This window comes from Leptonotus elevatus, chromosome 8, assembly GCF_054856555.1.
Source record: "Leptonotus elevatus isolate MCC_2025b chromosome 8, RoL_Lele_1.0, whole genome shotgun sequence".
NCBI lineage: Eukaryota > Metazoa > Chordata > Actinopteri > Syngnathiformes > Syngnathidae > Leptonotus > Leptonotus elevatus.
The window spans coordinates 24721633-24739233 of record NC_141246.1 but is presented as its reverse complement, the minus strand read 5'-3'; the positions used below and the strand labels follow the sequence as shown (position 1 = coordinate 24739233).

Sequence of the window (17601 nt, the reverse complement as noted above, 5' to 3'; positions counted from 1 at the left end):
ACCATATCATGTTAAGCATTCACACTTTGAAGCGTTGTCGCTCTAGCTGCCGTGTATGACGACTAAAGTTTCAATTGAGAATAAATCCGACTCTATCCTGCCTTTTCATTTTATAAGGTGTCCCATTAACCACCAACGAATCCTCACATAAGACTATAGCTACGCTACATATATTTGTCGTAAATTTCTGAGTTTTTTCCTCGGAATATTGCCGTCCCTCTTAATACGTGGCAGTTTTCAACTAACTAATTTAAAAATCTCTATTTTCAAGAGAAGAAAAAAAGTTGACACCCGTGCATCTTAACATGGTCTCCAATACATTGATGTGAATGAAATGTGGCTGCAGGCAGCTGTCCAGCGAGCAGGCCATCCTCCAGCAGACGCTACAGAAAGAATCCAAAGTCAACAAGCGTCTGTCGATGGAGAACGAGGAGCTGCTGTGGAAACTGCATAACGGCGACCTGCTGGGAAGTCCGCGCCGCCTCTCCCCCACGTCTCCCTTCAGCTCGCCACGGAACTCTGCGTCATTCCCTGCCACCGCGCCCTTATCTCCGAGATAACGCTGTCCTCCTCCAAGTAGCATGACGATGGATGACATTTCCAAAGACTGCACAGTGTTGTTTGCATCTCTCATGATTAACTTGCAGTAAAAGACTGGAGACATGGCAGATGCACTTGGATGTGAGCGTGAGGCTTGTTTAGCTTCTTGACTACCAAATGCCAACAAAATTCCTCTTTTTTCTGGAGAAAATCGCAGGCATAACTCAGGGTCTGTATATAGCACCTCCCTCTTGTTTCTGTTCTGTACACATTAAGGAGGAGAAGGAGAAAACGTTGCTCTGCAAACCATAATCTGTCATTTACATGTTTTTGGATTGACGCCTTTCTTCTTTCTTTTAAAGAGTGTTTTCTCACCAAAGAGCGAAGCTCAATCACTGGTCTGCTTCAGACCTCTGGAAGAAGTGAATGAACTTCACATGCTAATGTGAGCTAGCGACAACTTGTACTCAGTTTGTTCAACAGACCTAAAAGCGTAGTCTTGAACTTGGACGTTCTTGTTCTATGTTTGCTCCTTCCTACCTTACTCTACTATGTAGAATGTAATTCTCCTTGGATGTTACACTACGTCTGTACAGGCCAGATTAGACGCCACCTCCCAATGTTCCCTAAAATCCCTGATAAATAACACTCATTAACACCTAAAATCACCTAAAGCGCTCATTAATTTAGTAGCTGATCGCTTGTATTGTCACATGTGACTAACCTTTCCCACAGTGTGAAAACATATTTAGAGACTACGGAAGAGGATTAGGGTCAATGAAGAGGGGAAAAAAAGGTTGGCAAGATTCTGACTTTAAAGTGAGAATTCTGACTTTAATCACAAATTTCTGACTTTAAAGTGAGAATTCTCACTCAGATTAAAGTGAGAATTCTGACTTTAATCACAAAATTCTGACTTTAAAGTGAGAATTCTCACTCAGATTAAAGTGAGAATTCTGACTTTAAAGTGAGAATTCTGACTTAAATCACAGAATTCTGACTTTAATTAATTCTGAATTCTGAGAATAAAGTGAGAATCCTGCCAACCTTTTTTTTTCTCTTCACTGGTCCTAATCCTCTTCCGAAAGTACGGAGACACTGGCATTTTAAGTTGGACTTTTTCTCTTAATGCTCAAAAACTTCAAATGTACCCACAATGCCTCAGTACAGTATGTTCTCTTTTATTTTGGAAACAGGATAAATACAGTATGACATCTGATTTTAGTAATGTTTTTGATTGTTGCAATCCAACAACAATGATGCTGTAATACCAAAAATGAAACGACCGTATATTTTGTAAATATGGACTACATGATATAAATTGCTATTGTAACTGTCAAGTTAGCATGCTTTTCAACCTATCGGCCAAGTGGGTGATCAGAGATGTCACCTGCCGGATTCTTGGCGTCCAGTTGTCCCAGGTCCTTGGCCTGCGGGTGCTCAAGGTCAGCAGCACGAACCATCATGACCACTGATTTGATGGAGTACCACCACCCGTGCCATGTGTACCACACCACCCCGTTATCGCTCATTGCTTGGTACGGCCCTTTGTAGTAATGGCCGTTAAGGTTCCCTGAATCACACCTGCCCACAGGAATTCACAATATGACAAATATACTTCTTTGCATGGCGGATTCATGGAAAAAAGAAAATGTTTTGACCTGGTGAACCACCAGCCTGACTTGCTGTGTCTGATGCACTTGCCGTCTCCACCAGGCTGCTTGTCATAGGTGCTGAATTTGACCCCATCCCAACTTCTGCCCGGAGCTTGCTGCTTGGTGGCGTGCAGGTCACCCAGGGCGTCCCCTGCATTGCCTTGATACTCCCCCAAATGCAACCGGTACAAGTCCTTTGACAGATGAGTCAGCAAAAGTTAAAATTCATGGTCAACGGTCAAGGAAGTGATGAAGACGGAACCACACTTCCAACAAGCTAAATGAGATAACCAAGCAAAGCGGCAGACTAGATTGCTGTATCAGAAGAGTTCTGGGACTGCTGTCACAAACCCAAATGACTTTTTCCTTTCAATTTAGGCCAAACGATTAACCAGCACGTCTACAAGGTGATCCCGCCGGTGGCGTTGTTTCATTCAATTCCTTGCTCAGAGGAATGCAGAGGATCCTGTAAGAAGCAAAATAAGGCTGGGAAAATGTTTTAGACTCCAGACTTCAAACGGGAAAATGTGCAGTTGAAATACATGTTGTGACAACAGTCCCAGAACTCAAGTCTACATTGTAGACAGGGATGGGCAAAAAAATTTGTTTCACCATTCAATTCAATTCAATAGATGAATCTGAATCGACTCCACCCCGCAGGATATTGACATGAAATTTAATTTGAATTGTAGTTAGTGGAATTGAATTCAGTGCAATTCAGAGAAATTCCTTCCTATTGAATGTCAATGAGAATGAGACTTTTAACATGTTTTTCTTCAAAATGTTAATACTAGGGGTGTCAAAATTAGTGGGGTAATTTTGAGTTAATTTAAAGTTCCTTTAACGCCACTAAATTTTTAACACCGCGATTAATGACCGCCCCTTACTTGTCAACCCTGTACTGGGAGGAATTCCAGACACATCCATGTCAAAATTTAGCAGTAATAAATTTAATAATAAATAATGCATATTTGTGGAGAATGGGGTCAAGTTGTATTATACAATTTGAAAAATGTGCAGAAATGCACAAGTTACTTCATGTTAAAGATTAGATTGCTCTTAATATGAAAAGAAAAATGGACTGATCTGTCACCAATGTCTTAAAAATGCAAGTATGCCATCTAGTGGCAGAAATATCACCTCAACACAAAATATCACTAGTTTTTACAGTACAATACATCTTTTTAATTTTAACTAAATTTTATGAATTATGAAATTACTGTATCAATGACTAAAATATGCATTCATATTTCGATTAGTTTAACCTATTTTTCCCACTTTTATGTTAACATATGCAAAAATACTTTATTGTACATTTAGAACAGATATTAAATTTGACATTAATTGTGAGTTAACTATTGAAGTCATGCGATTATTTAAGATTACAAATTTCAATCGTCTGATCCCCCCTCCCCCAGTTAATACATAGCCAATCAGCAAGTATATATTATCTTAATGTTGGAAAGCTTAGCAATAGTGTCCTATCCGGTCCTAATTTCAAAGTCATGAAATGAAACAATGTTTTTGTAATTAGGGGTAGGGTGGCACTTGACCATGCGCACTCCTCCCTTCAACTGCGAACGATGAAGATTCATCACTGGATTAAGATGCAATCCCCGCCTACCTCTACCTTTTTGGCCTGGGAAAAAGATGTGCGGAAGACGGACAACATGCGACGAATTCTATTTTTCAGCGGGGGAAGGTAGTGAAAAATGAAATTGAAATTTAGGAGCCATTCTCATTTCAATTTTGAGTTCTGCCCATCCCTACTTGTTGGTGAACAAAAAAGTAAATTGTTGTTGAATAAGTCCAACAGATGGCAAGTCCACAAGTGTACACCTTTGCTTGCGCTTAGAAACGGCAAACGTTAGTCTAAATAAGAGCCGTCCTGTTGTGAGAAAAGAAGGAAGGTCGAGGTTAAAGATAAGGTGTTTCCAAACGGCGGATGTCAACTTACCATTTCGCTGTCCACTTTAAAATTCTTGTACTCTGCGAAGCTTTCTTTACCTTCAAAGTCTTCCATATTAATGCGCAGGTCGTGCTTTCCTACAAGAGTTTTTATTAAATATCGTTTGTGTGTCAAATCACAGACACGCGCACACACCTTGTGAAGTGAGATGATGTAGAGCATCATTGCCCAACCAGAATTCTCCATTTGGAGAATGCAGATCCCCAAACCCATGCTTGTACTCCACCCACGCTCTGCGCACACACACACACCGTTTACTTATTATGACTTAAAAGTTCAAAGTTGCATAAATTTCATGTTTGCAAAGTCACACACACACCTATCAAAGTCCTCTGTGCCGTCCCTCCTCCTCTGAAAAACTGTCCATCCTCCTCCGTTGTTCATGTCACAGTATACACTGAGCGCTGTAGGGAAGCCATCGGGCCGAATCACATACAAGCCACTGGCCACGTTTCCATCAGAAAACACCTCGGAGCAGTCTATATACACACACACACACACACACACGCACACACGCACACACGCTAAGTAGAGTACATACAGCTATGCCCAAAAAGTATTAATTTAATTATAAATACAATAAATGATTAGACGGTTTTTAACAATGTTTTTTATATTATAGTGCTGCACTATCTTCAGAGTACCAAACATGCTAACACATACATCAAAGTCTCTCAGACTGTATTAACAGTAGTGACGAGTACCTCTGTAGAGGTTTTGCGTGCCCAGATGTGAGTTGGGGATGTGCTCCAGCTGCTGAGCTTGGTGGTTGTGGAGCACCTGGATGTATCTGTGCTGCTCATTGATCACGTTGGTCAGTTCCTCAATCTCTGACTCCAGGCGGACCACTATCTGTTCACATGGCAAAGGGACCTGGACAAAGAATCAGGCAGCACAAGCGAGAAGCATGTTACGTGAAGATTACCATAACAATAAAACAATGGCAAATCCATTTTAAAATTATTTTTTTTATTATTTAAAATCACATTTTAATTTGCATGAGTTTGTTTGCGCAGTGGCGACCCCTTACGACAACTCGTGCAACAACAATGTTTAAGAACGAGGTAGGATTTCTTACCGCTACTGAGACAGCCATGTGAAAAATAATATAAACTGATGTAAGCATTCCCATCATTTCAGTCCTCTTCCGTCCTGCTGCCTTGTTCTCTGTCGCTTTCTCTCTGGTGTTCAGCGGCATAACTCAGTGCAGCGCTCTCCCACCTTTGCATGCATATCCGCCATCTACTGGCAAGAATAAACACATGTTTGGGTCTCCTTTTAAACGTTCACAAATTTTGAAATCTCGCCGGTATCTTTACGTCACGTGCCCTAAATTGCTAAAATAATTACATTATTTGATTTTTATTCCACCCATCCATTATCTGAACCGCTTATACGCCATTAAATTAGAATGACGTGCATTTTAAAACATGTAATACAATAAGCGACAAGGCTTGTCTTAATTACTTAGCAGTTAATCCGTAAAAAATGGTAATAAATTATGTTGTAGAGAAAACGTTGCAATAATATAGAGAAAATCATAGCTGTGTTCGGAAAAAATGCGACTCCGGTGGGACTCGAACCCACAACCTTTGAATCACTTCACAACTTCTAGAAGTCCAATGCGCTATCCATTGCGCCACGGAGCCACCTGTTGCAGTCTCCTTCTTGTCTCATTAAATTACATGTATTGGTACCGAATATAATGGTAGATTTGTTGATATTGAGTTGCTCTCATCTCGCTACTTTGTCCTTTCCAGATCCTCACTCTTGTGTTTATACGCTAACTCCTGCCACCAGAAATTCCATGTCTTGAGTGGTAATATGGCGGGCTCGCGACTTCAAAAGTCTTGGTCTATTCGCTATCCAGTTACACTACTGGCCGGTATATGATAGGCCAAGACTTTTGAAGCCGCCATATTACCACTCCCCAAGAAACGTTTCTCGGCATGCGATCTTAAACATTTACCGTATTGAAATTGGAGAACATTTGAGACGCAGTACTTAGCAGAAACAACATCATTTATGATGTTTTAAATTTGTTAAACATAAAAGAGAGGACTTCAGACATTTTAAAACGTCTGTAGCAAGCGGAAACAATCCCTACACAATAAAAGCAAACATGACAACATGATAGACAGGACTAACAACTAATAAATAAGTGACGAGACATGACAAACACAAAGCGGTTATCATTTGTGTACAAACACAGGGTGCATTGGTGTTGTGGGAATCAAACTCTGTAAACCGACTAGGCGTTCCGCCTGTGAATGTTAAACTTTCATTCAACACCGCATTTTGGAGTCCAATATGATCACACATTAAAGGTGCATTGTGGAGTTGAAAGTCTTGATGTTAAAGCTTTTTTTCTACATCATGCATGATCTACTAATGCCTAGATGAGTACAAAGAGCCCTGACTTTTTTAACAAAGACTGCGCCTATCGGCTTGTAATTTCCCTTCAATGTGGAGTGTTCACCCCCGAACTTTACAAAGTGGCAGCAGTTACACTTAAAGTAGCAGTCGTGAGTAAAAAAGTGACACAGTGCTCCTTTAAAAACAGACCTACTACATATGGAGGTAAATATGGTGCAAAAGTAACTTGTACCTGGAAAAAAAAATGCTGCTACTGTTTAGATGTGAAGATTACTAGAGCTACAGAACCCTAATGAATGTTTTACAAGATAACCTAAACCTATGACCAAAAGTGGACAGTACTCAGCTACTTGTATTTGAGTAACTTTTGAAGAAATTAGAATATCTTTATTTTAATTTTATTTTTTTATGTTTTATTTTTATGTAGCTACAAGGGGGTACAAGCCAGTGTCTTCTTGTGTTGTGTCAGGAAGGGCATAAAAACTTTGGCCAAATCAAACATCCATTCCATACCGGATCGGTTAAGGCCCGGATTAACAACAACAACCGCCATCAGTGCTGTTGACCTACAGGGTGCCGGTGGAAACTGGACTACTGTTGGTCGAAGAAGGAGCGGAGGAAGGCGTGTTCGTAGGAGGAAAGAGAAGAGGAAAACCAAGAATCAAGGACTGAGAGTTGGGACTTTGAATGTTGTAACTATGACAGGAAAAGGTAGAGAGCTGGTTGACATGATGCAGAGGAGGAAGGTGGACATTTTGTGTGGTCAGGAGACCAGGTGGAAAGGGAGAAAAGCTAGAAGTTTAGGAGAAGTTATTTTATCATGGTGTAGATAGGAAGAGAAATGGAGTAGCAGTTATCATGACAGAGGAGATTGTTAGGAACGTCCTGGAGGTAAAAAGAGTGTCAGATAGAGTGATGAGCCTGAAGCTAGGAATCGAAGGTGTGATGATCAATGAAAGGGGAAACAGACTTGTCTATAGCTCCGGAATCTGACTTTTGGATTCAAGTTTGTGAAAACATTTTTAAAATGACAAAACACACAAATTTACAACTTATCCAATATAAAATTATTCATAGAACATACATTACTCAATATATGATGAAGAAAATGGGACTCTCAGACTCCGACATTTGTCTCCAGTGTTTACAAAACACTACAGACACTTATTTTCATGCTTTATGGTTATGTACTCCGGTTATGTATTTCCGGACTAAAGTCTTAGAAAAACTTTCCGCTATCTTGGACTGTAGGATACCGTTCTCTCCAAACTTGTGTTTGCTAGGTGACTTAACAACAACTGACTTACCACATAAACAATTTCAATCTACACTTGTAACCCTTACTATCGCAAAAAAAACAATTCTTGTTAACTGGAAAAATAAACAAACTCTGAATATCGACCAATGGTCTAACCTTCTCATAAATCACATTTTAATGGAAAAAATATCTGCCTCAAATAAAAACCAAATATCAAAATTTATAGAAACATGGTCTACGTATATAGAATATTTTAATCTAAATCTGGTTACTTAATTCTGCCTGTTAGCGAGAGCCACCGCATCGCGATAACTTACATTGATGTTTCTGTATTTGGCAATTTGTAACTAATGGTTGTGTTTTTATAGTCAGGAACCCAGCTGCTGCCAACAGGATCGAGCAGATTCACCTCCAATGGGCACTAAGGGTTAAATATTCGGATTCACTGCATGCCAGTGGGTTCATTCTATAGGAGCTGTCCCCCCCTGGCTGGGCGTGGGGGGTCTGCCCCTCTGTTGGCGGCTGGGTGGCGGCTGCCAGTCTTGGCCGTTCCCTGGGTCTCTTGGGGGGTGCTGCATTGCGGGGCTCTCCCTGGTGTCCGGCGCGGCGCCGCTCCGGCGCGGTCCGTCGCTCTGGGCCCGGCGACGCGGTTCGTGGCCTGTGGGCCGCCGGGGTGCCCCGTGGTTCCCTCTCCCCTCCCCCTTCCTCCCCATTGCTGCCTCTCCCTCCTCGCCTCTCCCCCTCTTTCTGCGGCCCTGCCCCTTGCCCTTCTTGTCGTCTTCTTCCCCCCTCCCTTCCCCCTCCCCTGTACGCCTTCCTTCCCCTCCCCTGGGCCGGGGGCTCCATCCATGGCCCGGGTCTCGGTGCTCCGGGGGCCTGGGGGGTGGGTGGGTTTGGTGTTGTGCCCGCCCCGCTCCGGTGGACCTCCTGGCACCTCGGGCGGGCCCCAGTATCCGGGGGGCGAGCCCTATCGCTCCGCCGTGCTGGTCCCATATGCCCGCCGGGGTCCCGGTGGGGTGGGTGGGGGTTTGGTGGGCGGGTGCGCCTCCTGCCCCCGCCCGGTTGGGGGGGGGCAGGACACAATACACTTTTATCGACATATAGGGCACATAACACACTTTGAGGGTGTGGGGTAGGGAAGGAAACACGGTGTCGGGGCGGAGTGCCATCGGTTGGGGCAGACTGCAGTATAGAGCAGTGCTGCGGTCCCCTGTCCGTGTCCCCCCCCCCATTTATTTTTTTAATGCACCACATACACTCACTGACATGCCTGGGAGGCGGGTGGATCGGAGCGTGGGGATATCATTTCCCTCTGCTCCGGTTCACCTGCTCCCAATTTTAATGCACCACACACACACACTTGTATATACACTGGGTGGGGTCACATTCAAGGTTTAGGGGTAGAGTTCGCCAGTCGGCGAGCTGGCGGACTCAGTAACAGTGGTTAGCTTTCACTAAGAACGCTGGAGTGACGACTGGGGCCTTTCCCCGCTCTGTCCTGGCGGGGGTCGACGGCTCCCCTCTTTGGTGGAGATTTTCATGCATGCCAGATCCACCACACCAGCATCTATCGAAACTCAGACACAATCTGCTTCTTACTCAGGTCATTGAATCTGTGGAGGCTGGTGTCTGTGGATCACACTCTGCTTCGTCTGTCCTTCCTTCCTTTCCTCAGTCTCTCCTTTGGTCTCTTGAGGTCTCCCTGATTTGTTGGAATTTAGATGTTTCTGGGGTTGGTGAAGAACTCTGGTTGGTGGCCCGGTGGGTGGTGTCTGGTCGGTGCTGGATTTCACTTTCCTTTCTTTTCTTTGGTCCTTCCTCGGGTCTCCTGACGGCGGTGTTCGGTTTAGGTGAACGGTATGGGATTTTTTTTATAGGTTTTTGGTGAACTAACACTCACACGCACGCACACACACACGCACATACACATACTCACCCACATACAAAAAAAAAAAAAGAGAGCAATGATGATGACATTACCGAATGAACAATACTGAGCTCTTAAAAAAAAAATGCTTTTATCACATCTTAATATCAGAAATAGTGGTAATACTAATAAGACACAAACATTGTTCATAAACGTTTCCATTTGTATTATTTTTATTTGGCTTCAGTGTTGAAGGCAAATGTGTATGTTTACAAGTGTTTAAAAAAGATCATTAGAATTTCACTGCAAAACTTGTTTTAACAACACATTGGGATGCTATATATAAAAACGGCAAATATATCATCATGAACTCACATCTTATGAAAGGGTGTCGAGTTTAATATATCTCAGTTCAAGTATACAGGTAGTTTTTGAAGACATTAAAGAAGTGCTGAGACAAGCTATTAATCGTATGTTTACACTGTCTCAGCTATGACAATACAGTGGCCCAGGTAAAAGGAAATACATTCAGGACAGAAAGTCACAGTCCAAAGGTATGCTTCAAATCTTTAAATGAAAATCGTGACTTCAATGTGTTCAGTTTTCATGACAATTAGCAACACGAGATGACCTAGCTAACACCGGATTACCTGAGCTATGATCGGACAAAAAATCTTACCTTCATACTAAAACTTCTTTCTTTCTGACCACTTTGAGTGCTCTGCATGTCAACCAACGTTTAAGCTGTTCCACGGGGTGTTTGTATATTGAACCATGTTGAAATGTTCACACCTGGGACGTCCTCACCCCACTGTTATGGAGGTAAATATGGTGCAAAAGTAACTTGTAACTTTTAGTTGTATTTAAAAAAAATTGTAACTGTAGAAAAGAGTACAAATTTGTATCTGTAAAAGTCGTGATTTGTACCTGTAAAAAAAAAAGTGTACCTGTAAAAAAAAAATTGTATCTGTAAAAAAAAAAAATTTACTTGTAAAAAACATTTTTTTTACCTGTAAAAGTCGTGATATGTACCTGTACAAAAACAAAATTGTACCTGTACAAAAAAAGTGTAAATTTGTATCTGTAAAAGTCGTGATTTGTACCTGTAGAAATGACAACTTGTAGTCAAAGATCTGCTGCTGTCCATTCACGTGAGTTTTGCACCAAATCTCTCATGGTGCAAAATTGATTCGTACTTGTAGAGCGCCGTGATTTGTACTCGTAGAAGAAGAGGGCGGGCTCTGGAGGATTTGGGCGGGCTAAAGCTCAATCTCATTGGTTGAGCGAACAACAGTGGGTTGAACTCAAATGACGCCACGTTTTTATTTAATATGCACAAATCCGAAAATCCAAACAAACAGAGTAGCCACACCAGTTTACTCGTCATTGTGGAAGAAGAGGACGTCCCAGGCGTGAAAATTTCAACATGGTTCAATATATGAACACCGTGTGGAACAGCTTAAACGTTGGTTGACATGCAGAGCACTCAAAGTGGGCAGAAAGAAAGAAGTTTTAGTATGAAGGTAAGATTTATTGTACGATCATAGCTCGTAATCCGGGGCTAGCTAGCTCATCTCATGTTGTTAATTGTCACGAAAACTGAACACATTGAAGTCACGATTTTCATTTATAAGATTTGAAGCCTACCTTTGGACTGTGACTTTCTGTCTAAATGTATTTACTTTTACCTGGGCCATTTATATTGTTATAGCTGAGACAGTGTAAACATACGATCAATAGCTTGTGTTAAGTTATTAACATTGTTTTTCAGTTTCAATTTATATTTTAGCCGTTTTGGATTTAGTTATAGCTGTGGAGCTCAATGAATGGGATTGTCTATTGTATCTGTCTCACACTCCTGAGAAAATAAAGGAGTGTATGTGTCTGGTACCTGTCTCTGTCGGAAGAGACAGGCTGATGTATGATTGTTTTTCTCTAATCTGATTTATAGCTATGGGAACTTGCAGAAGGGAGGAGAGAGGAATTCTCTTGTTTTTACTGAGTTGTAAACAAATGTATTGTGGGCTGATGGGTGGAGACTTTTCGTATTCACCCACTTTTCAATAAATAAAGATGTGCCGGAGTGGACGACACACAACCTGATGGAACACGGCTTCAGTGTCGTCAGCTTTTGTCATCAGAAGCTTCTGATAATTATTTACCTTTGCAAAGGGACTTCTTCACCAGAATCTCACCATTCAGTTAATTGAACACGCAAAGAGTACAATACTTAATATTGTCTACTCTAACACTTGTCCCTGCACTTCTTTGTCTTCAAAAACTACCTGTATACTTGAACTAAGATATATTAAGCTCGACACCCTTTCATATGCGAGTTCATGATGATATATTTGCCGTTTTTATATATAGCATCCCAATGTGTTGTTAAAACACGTTTTGCAGTGAAATTCAAATGATCATTCTTAACACTTGTAAACATACACATTTGCCTTCAACACTGAAGCCAAATAAAAATAATGGAAATGTTTCTGAACAATGTCTGTGTCTATCAGTATTACCACTATTTATGATATGAAGATGTGACAAAATCTTCATTTTTTTCTGGCTAACAAGATAAAGCTAAACGTTTAACCGATTACGTATAATGTCAGTGGCTGTGTTTTGATAATGGCCCAGCTAGGAAGCTATGATTATTTTTTATTGTATGACCCAACCATTCTGTTTGCACAGATACCAGCATGCAGTCAATCAAAGCTACTTCTTGATCCATCTCCAGACGGTGGCACATGGTGTGACATCAAACCTGCTTCAAGTGGCTGTGAAGTCCAACAAATGAGAATCCTTGATACACTGGTTACTGTTCTGAGAGAATTTCACTGCAATCAACTTTGGGAAAGTGAAGAAATAATGCTTTCTAAATGTCTTCCAATTTTGAGTTTGAGTATTAAAGGAGTACAATTTAATCCATATTGAGAGTTATTTGAAATAGTCAGATCAAATAACAACATGTATCATTCAATAAACAAGATTGTGCATCATTTGAAATGTTTTATTTGATGTCCAGAAGAGCCGTTTCTGCATCCATTAGTGTCAACTTTGATTTGAAGATCGAAGGGGTATTCCATCAACGCAGCTAAAGAAAGCGAGGCTCATGCAAAAAAAATGAGGCTGGAAGTAAACACCATCTCCAAGTCGTTTCACTAAGCCATTGCAGCCGCGTCTAATCAAGGCTAACATAAGCCAGGCTTGCATAGCCTGGCTTTGTACACACTCCCGGGGTAGACGAGAAGCCCTGATGAGTCGAAAGGTGAAATTGCAATCAATTATGTCAAAAGACAGCAAAACGAGAGCAGTATTCTTCTCACAAACACAACAAAAGTTATTGATGGAGCTGTATGAGGAATTCAAGACTCACCAAAAAAAGGCAATACTGCTCCCTATCAATAAGACGAGGGAAATATCATTGGCAACAAAAAAAAATTTCCACAGTTGGCCATTAGCCACTCTCGTGGACACTAGTGTAGTCTTAACATACAACTGCTTTCGAGTGGTCAACGTTTGTAACTGCAAAAAAAAAAGACCAACAAAAAATGGCTGACAGAAGTTCAGACGTGACGTGCAAGGAAGGAATACGTGTCTATTCCTTCTATTCCAGGAGGCCCTTGCAAGAAAATATATATATTGGGACATCAAGCAACAACTAAGGATTATTGTAATTGTTAAACTATCGAATTATTATTTTTGTAATTTGAGGAAATGGCGATTGATCATGAGTTCACTAAATTGGACTTTGGACATCAGCTGTATTGTGACTACAACTTAGTGTTGCTGTAACTTTGCTGCTTTTGAAAAAACTTCATCTGCTGTTTGTTTTTTTGCTTTAAATCATCATTTACTTTTTATTATAGCAATATTTTATGTATTTTAGGCCTCTCATGAGAGTAAGGATCCTGGTCCTTATGTTTTGTAGTGGTTAGGTGCAGAACATGCTAGCAAAACCTAGAGGTTAGTCGACCCATATATCATCTGACTCAAGTGGGAATGATGACAGTGGCAGTGAGGATGAATGGTTGCCAGAAAAAAATAAAAATTACTATCTGTGCTTCATAAAAGGTACATTTTTCTTTAGGTAAATGTTTTTGCAATACATGTAGTTAAAAATCAAACTGACATTCTCTGTTTGTTTACATTATTATTATTATTTTTAATTGTTTTTTTTCTTGCAAACATATTTCATCAGTTGCTCAAATGCATGTGTTATCCTCCCTAGTGGACATGTATGTCACCAAGTCCTTGAAAAATGTATGTTAAAAAAAAATGAAGGCGATTATTATGTTTTATTCCTAAAGAGTAATAAAAACAGTTGAGAAAAAAAAATCCTTAAGTAGGTTATCATAATTTGTACATGAAAGGGTTTTAATGTCACAACAGACAAAGTTCAAAGACTGGGTGGATAAAAAAGTATTCAAACACTTGATTGTATGTAGTTTGTTTCCGTGGTATTTCCTGTTCCTTTTTATTTGATGATTGCCTTTCATTTCAGAATCTCTGGATTTGAGGTTAACAGGCGGAGGCAGCCAATGTGCTGGTAGGCTGGAACTGAAACATGACAAAGAATGGAGACCACTCAGTTACCAGAAAAACTGGAGCCCAAGGGAAGCTGCTGTGGTGTGCAGACAGCTTGGCTGCAGTTCACTTGTTTCAACCAGTAAATTGGACATGTCGACAAATCCTGTGCCTGAGTGGCGTTTTTATTCCGATTGTGAAGGTTCTGAGCTTGCACTGATGGATTGTGGGACTGTGAAAAGTCAACATTCTTCTGCTGCTATTCAAGTGGTATGCAATGGTGACAAATTAATAATAGTATCAGCAGTATTTGTGATGCTGTAGCACATTATTGGTTCTATTTCGTCCCTCTCGACCGCCAGGTGGCGGTGCTGTAACAGCACAGAAATCTCGGATTTAGACAAAATAGAACCGTAGTTACATTTGTAACTGTCGACAAGTAGTTTTCTTTTGTCTTTGTTTTTCTGTTTCTCTCTGATGAACTTAACATCGCACGTGTGTGTCGCTCTGTCTTAATGACTTATTTAGGCTCCTTCCTAAGCTCTTCCTCTACTCACTCACTAACATACACACATCCACCACGCTACAGCGCCCTCACTGGTGTGGGTGGCGACAAACACCCAAAAACAAAGAAAACAAAACGCACAAAAATGGCAATGTGGCAGTTACAATAAAAATAAAAACAATAACAACTACTAACTGGATTTCATCTGTTTGCAGACGTCCTGCCTCGACTAAATATAACTTTCTTCTCTGGCTACACGGGAGAGAAGCAGCGGGAGAAAGTGAAGATCCTGAAGAGCTACAGCTTCATCATTAAGTGCTCTGTGGAACCACATTACCCAAAAGGTCACTTCAGCTTGAACTTTAGTGGCCTACACCAGACTTTCAGGCACAGCCAGCCAGCTGTCAACCACTCTGCCCACTTCATGTGTCCTACCGCACGCTTGGAACACACTGCAACTATACATGTGTGTACCACAACTTTGTTTTCAATTAGAACTTCACCTCTGTGAGCGACAGTTGCTCTCTCACCGTCGCTGGTAAGACACTTAGGGCCTAATTCTCCCTGTTCTGCTACTGATATTGCCTGAAGTAATTGATGGGATCTTAACACAGGCGCAGACGACAGATGTTGCCTTTCGGGTTAGTCCATCCCATGCAACACATTTCCCTGTTACACTACGCTATAATGTTCCTATCCAGACATTCAGTATAAACAGGCCTGTTGGCATACAGGACCTTTTTAAAGCGCCTGGAATTGTGTAGTCTGCAAATCCTGCAGCATGTACTTTTCCAGAGACTTGAGAATATAATTGAAATTCATGGAGACAAAATATATACTTAGGTAGCGGATGCATTATTTAGTCGGTCACTCGGGTTGTGGTAAAAATATCACATTTAAAAGCAACTAAAAACAAAGTGCTAAACACAAAAAAAGTTTAACAACCTCATTCATGATAACTGTTGGCACCTTATTCCATTTGTGTGCAGCATAACATCTAAATGCAACTTCACCATGTTTGTGTCCATTTTGGAACTCCTGAGCTTTAGGTAGTGATGGAAAAATGAAGCTTCATGAACCACTTACAATATTTTTTTACTCTCTAGATGGTGCTCTTGGTTTAAAGATGAAATGTTGATAACATTTCCAATGACAAAAGTGTCACTCTGTAAGACTTGCTAGGGCAATGCACAATTCTACATGACAGAATAAAAGCTTATATGACAAACTAAGAGTGACCAATAGCACAGCAACTGACAACAAACTCATCATAAGATTAGACAAACTAAGTTTGACTAACACAGCACCAATAAGGGTCATAGTGACTGTATAGCAATTACAAAATAAAAACAACTTGATGAAAGAAGCTGACAAATATCTCATCATTATAAGAGACACCATAATACAAGACCATAATAATTCAATGACCCAACCCAAAAAGTCATAGCACTACCTTCTGACCCATCTGTAAATCAGTGATTAGTTCAGGAAACTGTTGAAATCGATTTTTTTCCCTAAAATGTTTTGCCTGCGCAGACTTACATGACAGAAAATAGGTCTCTACACTAAATGTCCTCTGTTCAGTTTTTCAATCATTTCATAATTGAATCTTCATTTTGTTATCAGTTCATTTTGAATAATCTAAAAATGTTGATAAAAAGTAATATTAATAATTTTACCAGCCAAAGTGTGGGTTAGCTATGATAATTTTGGGTCACCATGTAGCATCCATGCTACTTCCGAGTTGGTCCGTAAGCAGGCTTGGCACCGGTCCGTAGTGCCATAGTCTCTATGGAGCAAGACCCAAAAAGTCAAGTGCAGTGTGTAAAGGCACATGGGAGAATATGGCCCTTGGAGGACATACCTTGCAAAAGCCGATTTAACAGACACACATTTACCTTGCCTTTCTCTGTTCTGCAGATGAATTTGATTTGATTTTGGATGATGGTCTGCCCAGAGACAATGGCAGCATATCATGCTCTGGAAAGTTGTTAGTGCATGAAAATGAGCTGAGAATGCTGAGTGCAGAGTCGTCGTCGTGGGATATGAAGCATGCTTCTGTGGTGTGTAGACAGCTGGGATGTGGCATTGCTGTCTCAACTAAAGCCACACATCTTCTCAACAAGGTGTGTGATGGTTTTGAGTCTGCTCTGTTGGACTGTGGCAATATTGTTCCATGGTATTCTTCCTCAGTTGTGGTTGTGTGTGCGGGTAAGTCTAGCCCTTAGTGTTAGTTGTCTCGTCATGCATCTCAGACTTCTTCATTGTATGATGAAAATGGTATGCTTGTAGCAAACCTTGTTCAAGGACTGAGCTATTGATTTCCACGAGATGTGGGACTCGATTTAAAAAAATTATAATTAATTTGAGGCTTTGTAATTTATTAATCTCAATTCTCAATTTATTACTGTTTAATCCTATAAGAAGTGTTCCTATTCTATTATGTTTAAGTAGTGGACAACTGAATCTATAGAATCAAATAGGGATGCACAATAATGCTATTTTTAACCGATACCGATACACCAATAATTTAGAAAGTGCCGATGTCGATAAACGATAAGTAAGCAGATAATTGTGTGCAAAATTTACTTGAATACAATTATACTTTTGAGTCCTAGTATACATCTAACATGTATAAATACATGTAAACATTGCGTAAAGCACCATGAAGCTGAATTGTATTGATATCTCTGCTTTAAAGACAACCAGTAACTCATTTTGAGTTTGCCAAAACAAAACAGTCATGTTTTAAAAAATTACGAGTTCAACGGCTCTGGACGAGTTGGGCAAAACTTGAGCCACAAACACAACAGATGGACCAACGCGGCAAAAACTATTATCAACGGATTTCTTTATTTTGGTCTGGTTCATCTGTAGGACGTCAAATTGGGTGATAATTGCCAA

General features: G+C 40.7%; 2 protein-coding genes, 1 non-coding gene and 1 pseudogene across 6 annotated transcripts in view; 2 read left to right on the top strand and 2 right to left on the bottom strand.

Moving 5' to 3' along the window:
• LOC147170284 (uncharacterized) overlaps positions 1 to 1759 on the top strand; it is a 70889-nt gene extending 69130 nt beyond the window's left edge. For all 4 annotated transcript variants that reach the window (XM_086081984.1, XM_086081985.1, XM_086081986.1 and 1 more), the window contains exon 18: positions 347 to 1759. In XM_086081984.1, coding sequence (XP_085938110.1) covers positions 347 to 560 — 214 coding nt within the window. In that variant the 3' untranslated portion in view covers positions 561 to 1759. The remainder of the gene's footprint in view (positions 1 to 346) is intronic.
• On the bottom strand, positions 1698 to 5332 carry LOC147170283 (fibrinogen-like protein 1). The gene is made up of 7 exons (XM_086081987.1): positions 5243 to 5332; positions 4869 to 5037; positions 4484 to 4643; positions 4300 to 4397; positions 4153 to 4241; positions 2202 to 2389; positions 1698 to 2124 (listed from the first exon to the last, which is right to left on the bottom strand). Exons 1-7 carry the CDS (start codon positions 5297 to 5299, stop codon positions 1899 to 1901), a joined length of 987 nt encoding a protein of 328 aa, XP_085938113.1. The 5' UTR covers positions 5300 to 5332; the 3' UTR covers positions 1698 to 1898.
• A 394-nt stretch (positions 5333 to 5726) lies between these two features.
• trnar-ucu (transfer RNA arginine (anticodon UCU)) lies at positions 5727 to 5813 on the bottom strand. The gene is given in 2 exon segments: positions 5727 to 5762; positions 5777 to 5813. It is a non-coding gene; the product is annotated as a tRNA-Arg (tRNA).
• A 7799-nt stretch (positions 5814 to 13612) lies between these two features.
• LOC147170281 (scavenger receptor cysteine-rich type 1 protein M130-like) lies at positions 13613 to 16969 on the top strand (annotated as a pseudogene).
• The last annotated feature ends 632 nt before the right edge of the window (positions 16970 to 17601 follow it).

What these genes read in the sequence shown, in the direction of transcription:
- LOC147170283 (XM_086081987.1), bottom strand. Translation starts at nt 5,299, where the DNA reads ATGATGGGAATGCTTACATCAGTTTATATTATTTTTCACATGGCTGTC. An exon ending in GGCACAGAGGACTTTGATAG is followed by an intron (nt 4,398 to 4,483) that starts GTGTGTGTGTGA and finishes GTGTGTGCGCAG; the next exon opens with AGCGTGGGTGGAGTACAAGC. An exon ending in TTAAAGTGGACAGCGAAATG is followed by an intron (nt 2,390 to 4,152) that starts GTAAGTTGACAT and finishes CATCTGTCAAAG; the next exon opens with GACTTGTACCGGTTGCATTT.